The sequence below is a fragment of the Colossoma macropomum genome, unplaced genomic scaffold (genome assembly GCF_904425465.1).
Source record: "Colossoma macropomum unplaced genomic scaffold, Colossoma_macropomum, whole genome shotgun sequence".
NCBI lineage: Eukaryota > Metazoa > Chordata > Actinopteri > Characiformes > Serrasalmidae > Colossoma > Colossoma macropomum.
The window spans coordinates 10,185,104-10,201,676 of record NW_023494789.1 but is presented as its reverse complement, the minus strand read 5'-3'; the positions used below and the strand labels follow the sequence as shown (position 1 = coordinate 10,201,676).

At 39.6% G+C, this 16,573-nt stretch overlaps 1 protein-coding gene across 1 annotated transcript in view; it reads left to right on the top strand.

The window, feature by feature from the left end:
* The window catches only part of LOC118807435 (voltage-dependent T-type calcium channel subunit alpha-1I-like), a 199,952-nt gene extending 186,034 nt beyond the window's left edge, over nt 1-13,918 (top strand). Inside the window, exons 32-35 of the mRNA XM_036569447.1 lie at nt 989-1,123; nt 3,192-3,381; nt 10,600-10,820; nt 11,808-13,918. Coding sequence (XP_036425340.1) covers nt 989-1,123; nt 3,192-3,381; nt 10,600-10,820; nt 11,808-12,449 — 1,188 coding nt within the window. The 3' untranslated portion in view covers nt 12,450-13,918. The remainder of the gene's footprint in view (nt 1-988; nt 1,124-3,191; nt 3,382-10,599; nt 10,821-11,807) is intronic.
* Nucleotides 13,919-16,573: the final 2,655 nt, after the last annotated feature.

The following is a 16,573-nucleotide window of genomic DNA, read 5'->3' as shown; positions in this document are numbered from 1 at the left end:
CTGCAGTTCGCCAGAATCTCAGAGCCTTAGACATGGCTTTGTAACCCTTTCCAGACTAATATATATATTGATAACTTTCGTTCTCATGTCTTCCATCAAACTTAATAGCCTTTTTCTTATTGTATATTTAATTTTTCTTCATGGATTCTTCAATATTGCCCACACAAAGCAGATGACAGTTTAGTGGGAGAACAAGCGCCTTCAAGCACAAACTTCATACTCCACGACCCGTGACTTCACTGCACTTCATTTTTCTCTCTGTGTCAACCATATGAACAGCCAGAGCCCGCCTGCTAAACGTAGCTATCAGTTCCTTTTTCACACATGTACAGTATATGCTCTGCCTACATCATGACATTTCACACGGAAGCTGGACATATGAGTCACACTGGGAAATATGCAAATGCATGCAGATCCTATGGCAATTAGCATAAGTTCTTAGTCTTCCTTCTATCTGTGCTTCCATATGTTAGCAGAGGAAGGAGAAGGGCAAAGATATCCACTCCAGCTCTGGCAGCTTGAGCCAGTCCTGTGAGACTATGATCAGTCTGTATAATGATGCTGTATCACAAATGATATATAGACAAAATGTTTTTGTAAGACAAAATTAAGACCACAATTTGTATTCCGGATGGGAAGAAATCTTAAAACCCCAGTGTAAACCACTCATAGAACAGAAGAGTGTTTTGTTCTTACACAGATTGAACCTGGATCTTGCCAGATTCTTTGCTTAACCCCCTAAGGTCCCTCAAGGCAAATATGCCATGAAACCCTCATCGCACATTTTAATTATTTCTCAGTTGTAGCTCATTGAAGAAAGCAGCAAACTTCTATGGGAAGTGCAGATTCTATGCTTTCAATCCATTTGTGTTTATAAATAGAAGAGAAGATATTTTATCATGATTTTAAATTAAGCTATGACCGTATGTTTTTAAGTTATGACCATATGACTCTCCTTTTTGTACCGAACGTGTTGTTTCTTCATCAGATCCGATTGGCTGAAGTGGAGCAGGCCTCCCTGATGTCAGAGCAGCTTTCAGACAAGTCGTCATCGCCAGTGCTGCCTGATGACCTCAGCCTCGATGACCACAGCGTTTATCAGCTCTTGGTTAGAGACAGCAAGGTGACTTTGTGTAATTATTTTCCTCTTATTCACACAACTAGTGTCTAGATCCATTGCCAATAATATTGGTCAGTGCAGATCAGTATCTGCAAAATATCACAATAACACGCTGATAATTAGCGACTTTTATTTATGCAGTTCCACCAGGATTCAAACTCACATTAATAGGGAGAAAACTAAGGCAGTTGTGACACTGGGGAACTTAATGAGTCATGCACTGGTTAACTATAGTACTGTGTAAAAGTCAAAGACCACTCTTTCATTTACATAATTTCCAGTCAAAATGGTCATTAAGTGCAAGTTATTTATTTTTTAGGGGATATTTCTGAGAATGTTAGACATAAGATAATCCACTTGTATAAGTAAAAGTAAAGTCAAAGGAAAATAAGTGAAAACAGAAGTTTCTGAAACAGATGTTCAAAAAAAGGATTTAAAGAAACAGAGAAAATGGGACCTAACAACCACCTGTAACACCTGGTAGACCACAAAAACTCCCCATCAGATAAACAGCACTTAAAGCTTTCATCTTTGAAGAAAAATCCGATCAGATCTGAAAAATCCACAGGTTGTTCTGTCCATCCTTCCACTGTGAGAACACAACTCACTTCTTTGAGTCTGAGCCTAAAGATGCCATTACTTAGGAAATTAAATAGACAACAATTTGCAGCAAGAAGCAACCAGTGTTCTCAGAACAATGGACTGACCACCCCAGAGTCCAGAACTCATCATTACTGAATGTGTTTGGGATTACTCATTCGGATTGTGAGAAAATGCAACCAACTTCTAAGACTGAAACCAAAGCCTCAAAGAATTCTGGGTAGCTCCATTTTATTTGTATTATTTAACACTGAATGTTTCTGCTGTTTTGAGAGTTTGAGATATGTGATCATTGAGAATCAACAATCATGTAAGTCAGTAAAGCTAACTTAAACTGCTGAAGTATAAAGTTACAGTCCAAAATTCTGCTGATATGATCGATTATTGGAATTTTATCCCCCTAAATTTGGTATTGGTTTTACCCATAAAATCAATAGTTCCCTAATATTATAGTATTATAATCCCTAATATTAAAACACTGTATCTTTGAAAGACATTATGGAATTCTGTTTATCCATTTATGATGAAATGCTCACATAAGGTAAAGGGAAACTAATAAATTAAAAAAGAAAAAAAAAATTGAGTTAAGAGGTTTTTATATGACAACGATGATGTGCACACACTTATTCACAAACCCACAGGAAAGTTACAGACATGTTTAGATGTCCAAGAATGTCATCTTTGGCCCCAAAGGACGCCACACTGGCTGCAGATTGTTCATTGCTTAATCCTAATTTGCATGTTTCAGTACCTAATTAGCTAATCAATGCATGCTTAACTACCCAAATACGCAATCAGTCTTTCTGGAACTGGTGTATTCTTTGCGCTTTTGGGCCTGTCAAGCCAGCTGCTGATGGCCAATTGTCAAATCTCCTCTGACTCACTGTTTTTTTTTTCCACTGAATCACAGCTAATTTGATATCCACTTCATAACAATAAGAATCAAATGAGCCCTCTGAAGCTCATAATTATTTTTCTCAATTCATTATTGATATTCTGTGTTCTGTGGGCTTGAGGGAGACATGGAATCGAATACTAAGGGAACGAATCGGCGAAAAACAGCGCGGCCTTTAAAAATGCATTATAGATTCAGTTCCGCTGGGATACAAAACTGACAGCGTTAGAATGCTAATGTGTTAGAGTAAGACTAACAGACAGAGAGTGATGATATAGCTTAGTGTAAGACAGGCTTTAATTTGCCATGAGCTGCCTTCAGGCAGACCCTAACTGATCATTTTTAGACCTTATGCGAATTAGCAAATGGCTGAATGCTAACTCAGTGCTAGCAAACCTCCACGACACATGGCCAGCTAAACATGCAGGAAGTGAGGTTAACCGATATCGCCTTCAGATAATGCCAACCCAGTGCTAATCACTGCCGAATATTAATATGTGTGACCTTTTAGCCTTGCTGTTCTGAATGATAATGTTTATTAGCATCTGTGCTAACACGGCTCCGCTCACTCTGCAGGAGGAGAGAGGAAGCAGCGGGTCTCAGAGTTTAGAGGAGCTTCAGAGCGCACCAGGGGAATCCAGGGGGTCCTGTGCTCACAGCAGAGCCCACAGCCCAGCCAGTGAAGGTGGGGACAGGTTGCTTGAGCTGGACCACCAAGAGCAGAAAGAAGCAGCTTCTCATCAGCACATGCCATCTCACAGTCAAGGTCAGCATCAACTTTTGCATGCACTGGCATATGCCTCAGATATTTAGGTCACAGAAGGTCACAGACATGCTTAGGTGTCCAACAATGCCATCCTTTGCCTCAAGGGGTGCCACCCTGGCTGCTAATTATTGCTTAATTAATCTTAATTTGCATGTTTCAGTACCTGATTAGCTAATCAATGCATGCTTAACTACCTAAATGTGAAATTAGCCTTCCAGTACTCATGTATTCTTTGTGCTTTTGGGCCTTTTAGGCCAGCTGCTGATGGCCAAGCTTTATAGTACCTATAATATTTTAATAACAGGGCACAAAAAGATTCTATTTTTGCCTTTTAATGTACACTTTTCCTTTAATAACAGGTTTCTCAGTCCTGTCCTGATGAGCAAACAAGAATGAAAATTAATTTTTTATATGTCACACTTTCACTAGTGTTCAAATCACTTGTCATATTAATTATTAATCATTGTTTTTATTTTGTTCAATAATGTTTTCAAACCATATAGACTGAAATGCTGTAAGCTAGACACCAGAATACGTTTAAGATGTTTTATTCCATATTTTACGTTTTTTTGGGAAATGCTCTTCTCTAGAGAAACTTACTAAGTCAGAATTGTTTGCAGTGGTGGTAATAGGAACCAGACATCTAAAGAGTTTAATGCTTCTAATATGTAGACTCCAAAGAAAATGTTTTGTTTTTTCATATTTTCCACTATTTTATCATCACCAGCATCACATTTGAAAACTGAGAGGATACATGTGTATTGTGACAGAATGAGTCAGACACGTTCAGATAAAAAAGGCAAATGAGGCTTTACTAGTTGAATCGCTTTCCAGAGTCGTTGTCAAAAAAACATACAAGGTCAGATCCAAGTGAAATCCAGAAAAGTGACAAAATGTACAAGAAGAAAAATGTAACACCAGGCAGACAAAATCCATAAAAGGGCAGGCTAAAGGCAAAGTCAAAAATACAGAAAATAGGTCAGAACCAGAAACAAACATATAACCCCATTTTCAAAAAAGTTGGGACGCTGTGTAGAATGTAAATAAAAATAGAATGCAATGATGTGCAAATCATGTAAACCATATTTTTAAAGGAAATTAGTACAAAGACAACAAATCAAATGTTGAAACAAAGAAATGTTATTGTTTTTGGAAAAATATATGCCCATTTTGAATTTGATGCCAACAACACGTTCCAAAAAAGCTGGGACGAGGGCATGTTTACCACTGTGTTACATCACCTCTTCTTTTAACATCACTCTGTAAGCGTTTGGGAACTGAGGACACCAACTGCTGTAGTTTTGAAAGTAAAAATGTTTTCTCGTTCTTGTGTGATACAGCATTTCAGCTGCTAAACAGTTCAGGGTCTCCTTTGTCGTACTTTTCATTTCATAATGAGGCAAATGTTTTCAGTGGTGACAGATATGGACTTCAGGCAGGACAGTTTTGTTTGGCACCCGGACTCTTAATACGGAGCAATGCTGTTGTAACACGGCAGAATATGGTTTGGCATTGTCTTGCTGAAATAAGCAAGTCTTCCCTGAAAAAGAAGTCATCTGGATGGCAGCATATGTTGCCAAAGCATGTATATATCATTCAGCATTAATGGTGCCTTCACAGATGTGCATGTCACTCATGCCATGTGCACTAATGCCCCCTATACCATCATGAATACTGGCTTTTGAACTGTGCACTGATAACAAGCTGAGTGGTTTTAAGCCCAGAGGACACCACGTTCATGATTTCCAAAAAGAATTTCAAATGTTGATTTGTTGGACCACAGGACGCTTTTCCACTTCCTCTCAGTCCATCTTAAATGAGCTCAGGGACAGAGAAGGCGGTGGTGTTCCTGGAACCTGTTTATATATGGTTTCTTCTATGTGTTTAGGAGTTTTTATTAGCATTTGTGGAGGCAGCGACAAACTGTTTTCACAGACAGTGCTTTTCAGAATTTTATCTGAGCACATGTAGTGATTTTCACTACAGAATCATGTCTATTTTTAATGCAGTGCCGCCTCAGGGCCCAAAGATCATCACCAGCAAATACTGGTTTTTGGTCTTGTCCCTTGCGTACAGAGATTTCTCCAGATTCTCTCAATCATTTAATGTTATGTACTGTAGATGATGAAAGGCAGAAGTTCTTTGCTATTTTACATTGAGAAACATTATTCTTGAATTGTTGCACTATTTGCTCATGCAGTCTTTCACAGAGTGGTGAACCCCTCCTCATCTTTACTTCTGAAAGTCTCAGCCTCTCTGAGATGCTCTTTTTATACCCATTGATGTTACTGACTTGTTGCCAATCAACCACCAGGTGTTTTTTTTTTTTAGCATTGCACAACTTTACCTGCCTTTTGTTGCCCCCATCCCAATTTTTTTGGAACGTTTTGGCAAATTCAGAATGGGCATATACTTTTGAAAAACAATACAATTTCTCACTTTCAACATTGGATTTGTTGTCGTTGTGCTATGTTCAATCAAATATAAGGTTTAAATTACTTGCAAATCATTGCATTTTGTTTTTATTTACATTTTGCACAGCTTCCCAACTTTTTTGGAAATGGGGTTGTGCAAGAAAGACCACTCAGTAGCTCTGTAACAAACACAGTACCTCGCACTGGTCTAACCTAAAGCACAGGCATAAATACTAAACTGAACTAATCACATGACATACAAAACCAGGTGAAGCAACTCAATAATCAGGTCAGGCAGATCTCTGATACATGGATTAGTGTGAGGTAGCAGTCAAGTGTTCACTCAGAGGGTTCTGGGAAATGGAGTCCACCAGAGAACTTGGGTTGGATGAATGTGTGACAACATGTAGCTTCACTGGTTGTTTTGAATAGTAAATAAGATCACTAAATTTGTATTGTAGACATTGTGGCCCCTGGTTCCCATCACCACCACTGTAAAGAAATAAGAGTGGGAACGTTTCTCTACAATTAACCATTTTACCCCTTTACCCCTATGAATGACTTTGTTTACATTTCCCCTTTAAGCAGTGACAGAGGCAGGAACGGCTACAGCAGTCTGAAAAACTTGTGCTGTCCTGTGCATGCGCACATTTGACTTGCTTCCCGCCACTCTGGTCTGCTGTTTCACATTATTCTTTTGTGTTAAATTAGAATTTTAGTTATACTAGATAACAAATCCCTTTAGTGAATTCAGTGCACAATTTTCAGACCCTGGTCAATTTATGGTCAGTTATTTTTTTCCATTTTTTATGATGAAATGTCATCAGGTCCACAGTCATGACAGACTTGTCGCTTAATGACTTTGATTTCCATGATGACAGGGACCATTTGTCACCATCGCTGCACTATCATTGCTTAAAATCCCTGTTTTGGAATCATCTACAGCTCAATTCATCCTTTAGGACACATACAAACTATTCATTGTTTACTTCTTAACTTTCCTACAAATTAGTTGACAGTTGTGAAGTTGTAGTAGCATCTTAGTGCAGTTTTATGTTGTTAACAATGTGGATTCTGTTCTAAATGTATTGTTGCACTGTGGTAGGAACTATGCAGCGATTGAAAACATGCTGATCCATTTTACTGCCCAATGTGGACATGCATGCACGCCAACCCTCTGGAAAGAGGGGGGTGCAGATTTGAATTAGTTAAAGAGCAGAGAAAACATCTCTAATGTTTTGTTAATGACACATTAGGTTAGGTATGAAAGGGTTAACTATAGTGCCTTAAAAAAATTCTGAATTAGCCAGCTCTGCCGTCCTGCCGTATGGCAGGAGTTACTCAGCCTCCGGGGCAAATTGTGACACCACAATGTCAGTTTTCTTCCATTAATACAGTGCAAAAAAATAGCAGTACAGTGAACATGATGTTAAAAAATTGTGTGCAGCATCCATTTTCTCTGTTTCCCTGCTAGTATTTTTCAGATTTGTGAAAATTATGCGGGTGCAGTGTTAAATATTCATGGCATCCTGGTATAACACTATATGCTGAGACCTCAGGCTGTCTGTCACCAAAATAAACACAACACTGAATGATGGAGACAGTTAGCTAGTTAGGATCACTAGCTCTAAAAAATATGATTCAGAAACTCAGTGTGGATTCACAGTGCTTTCCAACAAGGCTACATTACAGCTGCTGGATTCAGTACTCAGACTAATGGGATAAGAAAGTTAATTTTCATAACATGATCTGTGGATTTGTCTGAAATGCTTTAATTCTGAAAATACAGCGATGTTTAAAATCTCTCTAAATGACACCCTTCTAATTAGAATTCAGCTACTTTAAGGTTCACTCATTGCTGACACAGGTGTTCAACTGCACATATGGAGCTAGAGGGGTTTTTAGCAAATCACAACAGCTACTTTTTAGTGCCAAAACAAGGTTTGAGGCACAGGTAAATCTGCCCCACAGTGTAATTATGCAGTTTATTATTATTTGTCCAGTAGTAATTTAAATGTTACTTACATTTAGTAAATTGTTAAACCAACCATCCTCCCCACCGCCCCATCCCCTGTGTATTAATATGACTTCTATATGATTAATATGATCAACAAGTCATGATCAGGGCCAAGCACACATGCACCTACAGGAGATGGACTAATGTAGAATTGCATGCTTTCACTTTTCATTATGCTGTGAAGTGTTTGGTACAGTGTGCACACCCGACATCTGGGTTGCCAGGTTTTGCCATTTTCCCAAACATGGCTTGGTTGATAAAATGTTATACATTCAGTTTCTGGTGGATGGTTTTCAGGCTAGAAGACTGTTACTGTACCTGGCAACCCTGTCCACTGTAGAGAATGTGGAAAAGTTGTTGGTTTGAAATGGTTATACTTTTGATTTTTTTTTTTTTGTTTGTTTGTTTGTTTGTTTCACAACCATATCCATGCCTGAACTAACCGGTTGAAAACTGAAACTGATTTTGTGTAAATTAATACGAAATTTTGAATGTTAAGTGCCTTCCTGATCAACCTGTGGTCAAAAAGTGACGATATTAAGTAAGATATTTAAGTCTTAATTTCTTAATACTTAATTTCTTACTATCTAAAAGGAAATGTAACATAAGACTGGTATGTCTGTAATTAAGTTTTATAACTGGACTAAAATGGGTGCTTAATGAGATCTTTCCTACTGTGATGTGAGGATGGCGTCGCCCATGAGTCAGAATAAAAGACACACAGACGTTTCCCCATTCGGCAGCAACATATCTGTGCTCAGGCCCACTGATGACTGCCAGGTAGTGTAGCACAGCTGGTGGGCTATTAGCCTTTGCTTCAGCTCTGCTCACTATGTGTGGTGACTCACTACCTGCATGCGGTGCCTTTCTGACAGCACTCAGTGTTTAACTGATTGTTTCACTGACTGTGTGTGTTGTGTCACTGTTTCACAGCCTCTCATGGGTTTCACTGTTTGTGTGATTTCCTGCTAAAGGGCAACGCCAATGAAATTACAAGTAATAATAATAATATAATAATAATAAAAATAATCTTTATTTATATAGCATTTTTCATGCCAGCGGCAGCTCAGTGTGCTTACAGACAGGTGATAAAGCTTAACAGTAGTAAATTATGAGTGCTAATTTGAAATCATTCTTAAAAGTGAGCACAGAGCTTGACTGTCTAGTAAAAGGTGGAATTGAGATCCACAGTTTAGAAGCAGAATAACTGAAATGTGTTCTGTATTTTATGGAAGGTGTTTGCAGGAGATCGGTACCTGCAGATCTAAGATCATGTGCTGGACCATAAACAGACATTCTGTAATGTAAGCAGGGGCTTTAAGGTCGTTTAGAGCCTTAAAAACTAGTAGCAGAACTTTTCTGTCAGTTGAAACTTTGTCATGTATAATTGTAGACAAGTCAGTGTTTATAAATATATATTTAGAAAAGGTTTTGAGTCAGTATTAGAATCAAGTCATGTGGCATAATGTTAGCATGTAGAGGCAGGGCAGTCATACAAGTATGCTTAAAACAATAATGCCAGATTACATTTATCAGGCTACCATATTTTCACAAGTAAATTTTTATACGTAAGTAAGACTAACTAACTTGCTAATGCTGGTTAGGTGCCAGTTTTTTTATTCCACCTAGTAGTTATAACTAGCTAGCTTAGATAGCTACCGAGCTAAAAAGCTGTTATTTCTACCATTTTATAGGTAATGTGAAGTTGCAAGTTGGGACCAGGTGCCGTTTTGTGAGGATTAACTGAGCAGCTAAATCTAACTAAACAGCATTTCAGTTTGAGTGTCCTGTTGAGGGTATTAGCAATGATTGAGAACTTGATATTTGCAATTGTATTCAAAACTCTCTCACTAGATAACCATTTAGGTTGGAAACTCACAAATGGAATGCAGTTGTTCACTTTTGCAGTCAGAAGAGATTTGGATTTCCATTCCAGTGAGTTTGTTCACCTGACTCTCTCTTCACTCGTGCCAAAGCTAATAAAACATGAGGCTTGTTTTTTTACAGAATCTGAGTATCGGTTTGATGGTATCTCATGAGTTTTGATGATTTCTGAACATTTACTTTAAAAATGTAGCTACCTGGCATAACTTTCAAGGTCAAAAATACCTCTTGGTTAACTAATTGATTAAATTCAGCCTTAGGGATTTCAAACATTTAAATTCATACATAGTGTATGCGCTACAAGGTCATTCCCAATCTGCATGCTTGTGAGAGGAGGTTGATCATTCGGATCTCTTCTCTTCTAACCGTAGATAGTCAACCTTAGATACTCCACCCATGTGTACATGGAGCATCTGATATCTAGTGCATGTCAAGCTGCTACCACTATCTGGATTTTATCAATTGCATTCTGATTATTTTCCATGGGTTTCTTTTGTTTGTAGGCCTGATTTAAAAATTCACTCCCCCTTATCTGACATGCTAATCTGTGATTTGGGAGTCATTTTACATGTCAGTCAAATGGCCTTTTCTTCCAGAGTAGGCGGTTCTTTTTGGTCACATTAAGTGACCAAATGCATCAGACCCCGGAGGACAGGCAGTTGTCCAGCTTGTAAGACTAGAAGAAGCTTAGCTAATATTATGGTTGTTCAGAAAGGATCATGATTAAGTCACTTTTCAGGAAAGTGGAGAGTGGAGGCATGTCCAATGTTCTGCTGCTCCTTTAGAGCATCCCTCGCTGCATATATTGTCTCGTATTTCACTGTCTGTGCATCTTGTTGACAGTCTTTCTGATTGATTGTGAAGTCTCGTTGATGGTTTCTCTGACTGGTGTCTCTGTGGCAGGTGGCGAGAAATGCAGCAGTAGCAGCAGAGGTGATGGGAGGGCATCCTCTCCTCTCTTTCATCTCCCGGCAGAGTTCTTCCACCCAACCACAGCCGTCCCCCAAGAGAGCCTGGCAGTGGGGGCAGCCCGGGCAGGACGAGCTGGCTCCAGGCTCACCTCACCAGCCTCTTGGGCCTCGCTCCGCTCCCCCGGGGCCAACAACAGGGCCGTGGGCCAACAGGTATGGTATGTTCGAGGTGAAGAGGTTTGATAGATACTTGAGCCATGACTCCCTAAAGCTATTTCATAGATCAGTGTTTCTTCAGGGTCCACCAGACAGACAATGACAGACACACACACCAGAACCAAGCCATTTAGAACAGCGATTACCTGGTGCAGCTGTTTTGGGAGCTACACTCTTAAAGTGCCGAAGAGAGTTCTTTGAAGGAAAGCCATAGTAGAACTCCTTTTGACTCCTTAAAGCATTGGTTCAAATCAGTCATCAGGAACCTCCAGACAGTCCATATTTTGCTCTATCTATATGTGTTGGGAGTGGGATCGAACAAAAATGTGGACTCTCAGGGGATCCCAGAGGACCGGTTTGAGAACCACTGCTAAAGAGCCATTTTTGTAAATACGATTCACAAAACTAAAGAACCTTTTTAAAGTTTAAAGATATGCCATGCAATGTAAAGGCTCAATAACAATTAATATTTGTTTAAAGAGCTACACGTTTAAGCCAAGAACCATTTAGAAACCTTTATTTTTGAGAGTAGCAAAATAGCAAAAACATGGACCATCTGGTGGCTGATTAAAAAACACTATCCTAGATCAGATTCCTAATGTTTTAAATCTGGTTGCTAACAAAATTGAATGTGCCACTTCTTCTCCAGGCCTAATAACTGACATCCAGTTTCTTTCTCTCATGCATCATCAGTGAGTTGCCTGAGTCACTTGGACTGCTTGTGGGTTATAATACAAGGCTACACTGAAGTCCTGAACCACTGTAATCTCCAAAAATTTGTGTGTACATTTGATAACAGTCCTGGTAATTGTATTTGCTGTATCTCCAGGAGTGTACTTGACCTTGATATTCATTTGTGTTACAAAAAATTACTTTTAATTTTAGACAACTAAGCCTAATTTGAGTGGGGCTGCTGTCATGTACATTATTTTTTTTGTAAATTTGTAGTTCTCCCTGTAACACCTTGGTATCTCCCCCTTCCAGCCCCCATCCCACAGTGTGTCCTCCCTGGCCATGGGCAGTTCTGAAGGCAGCCTACAAACTGCGCTGGAGGAAGGCCTAAGCTTTGGTGCATCACCTCCACGAGGCCTGACTTTACCCCCACCTCTGATCTGCCCTCTGCCAGAAAGCACCCTTCCCTCCCCGGGCCTCAGCCAGAGACTGCAACCTGCCCAAACTGGCTCCAGTCTGCAGGCCACTAGGGGGCACCAGAGAAGCCAGAGCAGCTGTGGCGGCAGCACCAGCCCCAGCTGCAACAGGCAGGACTCCATGGACCCTTCGGACGAGGATACGGACATAGGGATCGGTGGAGGATCAAGTCAGGCAGGCAACAGCGAGCATTTGTCGGAAACTCTCAGCAGCCTGTCACTAACCTCGCTCCTCACGCCTGGCTCGCTGGCGCCGCCGCTGGTTAAAAAGTGCAACAGCACCGGGAGCTTAGACCAAGGCAACCTTTCAGTGCGGAATAAAGACGGGCGGCAGTTTTACGGCATGGACCAACATCAGTATCTCTCTAACCCTTGGACGGAAGAGAGAGGTGGAGGGGGAGGGGAGAAAGGGATGACGGGACTGAGGTTAAAAAGTTCCAGCCAAACGATGGACGCTGGTTCTCGCAAGAACAGATGAAACGTGCCCCTTGTTTTGTTGTCGTCTCGCTTGCGTTGCTCTCCAGAGCGAGAGAGATGCCTGATCTGTTCTGTGAACTCCCCCCTCTCTCAGTCTTTCATTCATAACACATGCGTGTTTTGTGTAGCCTTGACGAACAGGTGAAGCTCACCAGAACGAGAGGACAGGAAGCCGATGAGGAGCAGAAACAGCAGCATGTTTCATTTGAGGCATCCTAGAGGATCTTGGCATACGCTGTCAATGCAGAAGCATCGCAGTATAATGGTATAAATCTTCTTCGGGTGTAAGGAAAGGCCAAAAATGGAGTGAAATCTTCCAAAAATAGTGCACATGAACTAATCCTGTGTAGGTGAATGAAATTTGGATGTGTGGGAGTTGTTCTCAAGGTTGTTTTTTTTTCCATGAAATTCAGCCTGCCTTGATCTTCTACATGCAAAAAGGTGACATTTCAGGAAAGAAGCTTTGGGGTGACTCTTTTGATGTAGGACTTTTTGATGTAAGACGACTGCGGTTTCATCCACAGATAAGGTAGCGACGATCAAACTTTTGACTTAGCAACCTCCCTTAGTAAATCAAAGAAGAACGGTGATAGGTTATTTTCTAAATGTGATCCTAAATATTAGATTTGTGTGCAGGTCTGTGTGAACTGTCTCCATATGGCAAGTTAGATATTCTTAAATTTAAAAGGAGGGCTAATTTAAAACAGTAATTTAGTAGCTAGATTTCTGGGGGGAAATATCTGGAAAATACAGTGAGTAACCAACTATAGAAGTGTTTGATTCTTGGCTGTTGACATGAAGATATATTCTGAAGGAGAAAGTAGCTCCAAAGAAATGTTGAAGAAATGAAAGAATTGGGAAAGCAACAGAACCAAGGACGTCTTCGCAGTTGTCCGGTTGTTTGGATGCCGCTCCAGCAGAGTTAAAGCAGCTTTCCATTTTGGGACACTGAGAGCTGATGTCGGAACATGGTGTTCTACCATAAAGATGTCAAAAATGAAGAACTTTACTCATTTATTTTTACAAGAGAAGTAGTAGAAATCTAATTTTCCTTATCCAAACGTTTCGTGTTGCAGCTCTGTTCATTTCTCACAACCATTTGCAGTTTTACACGCAACGCAAAATTGCTTGAAATATGCTCTGAAAGGAAGTAGGTGTCTACTTAGCTATGTAAAACCTAGTTTTTGCAGATTCTTTGGTTGAACAACTGACTACTGGAAGGTTTTGGAATTATTCAGGGGCCAGAACAAATGTCTTTCAGGAATTATGAAATGCTTATAATTCATACTGCATGTGACATTTATTTTTCTTACATAGCTGATCCTCGTATTAAGATGTAGCCTAGCTGCTCTGAGAATATTATTTTTGCATGATGTTATTACACTTCTTCTGTTTTTATTTGAGTCTTTTGTCATTATGCTCAAATGAAATCAAGGAATCATCATTACATCATTGCAAAATTCTTGACCTTAGGACAAAGTTAGCTGTCAAATAAATAAGATTGACTCAATCCCTCGATTGAACTTAATTCATGATGTTTCACTAAATGTCTTGTCTTTAAAAAGGCTCATCTGCGGCCTGCTGTGTGTGATCTTCGCTGACCTCGGCGCAGTGGTTCGTTTGAGCAGTTGTCAGACACGGGATGTAATGGCCCTTCAGGGATTTTTCTAGAATAGCCAGCATTCTGTGCAGTTTCAGCAGCTGCCCTCTTAGAAAACCTCAAAGTAGTCAAAGTACCAAACTTGGATGATTAAGTTTAGCAACGGGGCAGAAAGCCGTGAGAGATAACTGCCTGTGAATTACAATGCCCTAAGAGAAGGTTATTTGAGGTTCGCACATTAGTGCTAAAAGATTAAACGTCATTCTTAAGTACTCATATGCAGTTTTGGGAATTTGAGGTTCAACAGAAGTCAGTAGGGGTTATACCTTAATACACCTAACACAGTTTGTGAACAGATTTGCAGTGCTTTATACCAGGATGTATACAGAGTCAAGGGTTATCATATAGGTCCATTTTCCTCTCGTAAAAAAACCTGCTCATTACACTTCTTCTCCTACATGTAGCCTTTCATTATCAAGACATAAGAGATGACTTGATATAATGAATCTAAAGAATGTTTAATAAACAAAAGTTGGTTTAGTATTAACCCCTTCAACTCTAGAGGTATGATTACTATACTGAGGCCACAAATTACTACACTGAAGTCAAAATTTACTACATTGATGCCACAGATTACCATACTGAAGCCACAATTTCTGTCTGGAGGCCATGGATTACTGTATTGAAGCCACAGTTTACTATATTGAGGTTAGGAATTACTACATTATGACCACAATTTGCTATATTGAGGTTAAAAACTACTATATTGAGGCCACAGTTTATATAGTAAGTTTTTATAATAGTCACAGATTATATAACAAATTGTGACCTCTATATCGAGGTCAGAATTTACTATATTGAGGCCACAAATTACTATATTGTGACCCCAATTTACTATATTAAGGTCACAAATCACCATATTGAAGCCACAACTTACTATATTGAGGCCACAATTTACTATGCCGACATCTCAAATTACTATACTGAGGCCACATATTACTATATTGAGGTCACGAATTACTATATTGAGGCCAAATATTGAAGCCACAATTACAATTTTGATTATTTTTGACTATATTGAAGTCACGATTGACTATATTGAGGTCACACTTTGCTATACTGATGTCACAGATTCTTATATTGATGCCACAATGTACTATATTGAGGCCACAATTTACTATATTGATACCACAGATTGCCATACTGAAGCCACAATTACAATTTTGATTCCACAATTTACTATACTGTCACCACAATTTACTATGCTGAGGCCATGAGTTACTATATTGAGTACACAATTTATCATATTGATGCCACAGATTACTATATTGAAGCCACAAATTACTCAGTTGAGGCCACAATTTACTATATTGACACCACAAATTACTATACTGAGTACATAAAGTACTATAGTAATGCCACAAATTAGTATATTCAAGCCTTGAGTTACTATACTGAGATGACAAGTTATAAGAAATTTAACTTGTGGCCTCAAAATAGTAGTTCATGGCCTCAACATATTAATTTGTGGCATCAATAAAGTCATTTATATCCTTAGTATATTAATTTGTGACCTCAATGTAGCAATTCATGGCCCCAATTTATTAATTCATGGCCACACCTTATTACAGATATTCACCTTGTCACCTTCGGGACTTCGTACAATTCAAAGTGGACTGCTGTTACCAGTGGAGATAAGTTTAAAAGGTAATTCACCCTGGACTTATTACATTGTGGACTTCTAAGAACTACAGACATTATTGATTAAGATCATTGATCTTGTCAGTAATGGCTCAACTTACACCCTCCCAGGTAAAATTAATCCAGCTCCAATATGGTTATTATCAGTAACTGTAATGAGTTGCACTACTTTGTTACAAGAAAAAGTAATCAGATTACTGTAACTCATTATTTTGTACCATGTTACCCTTAAAACTGATAACTATCATTAATTACTCAGCTTCTGTTAAGATAATTTGTAGTTATGAGACATGAGTAGTTATGTGGGCTCATATATGGGTTAATTAGACTTCAAGAGGTTAATATCTACTATTTATTTGAACTGGCCTTCTGTTGTTTTGTATTCTCTTTCTCCTAAAGCTTGTTTATCCCCATACACCATGCTGAACGAATGTAAGCCCCGTCTCTGTTGGACACTCACTCTATAAAGCTGTGTGCAGGTGTACCACGCTAATGACACCTGTGACCAATCGGCAAAAGCGGCACCTGTGGATCCTCACCGTCTGGCCTGGTCCACGCTGCTTGAGCCTGCGCCCACTACCGCTGAGCTCTTCACCGACGGCCGAGCGCTATCAGCTCTGACAGAGCGGATTCAAAGGGCACATGTCGAGCCCACGCGTCATCAGGGGGAAACAAAGCGCTGTGTTAGCCAGAAAGAGGAGCACGGTGCTTTTGATAGCATTAGCAGTGCTGCAGTTAGCCTGCCCAGCAGGTGCTCCCCAGCTGCTAAGAGTCATGATGCCTGTCTGTGTGTGTCAGCGGACATCTGTCCAGTGCTGAGGAGC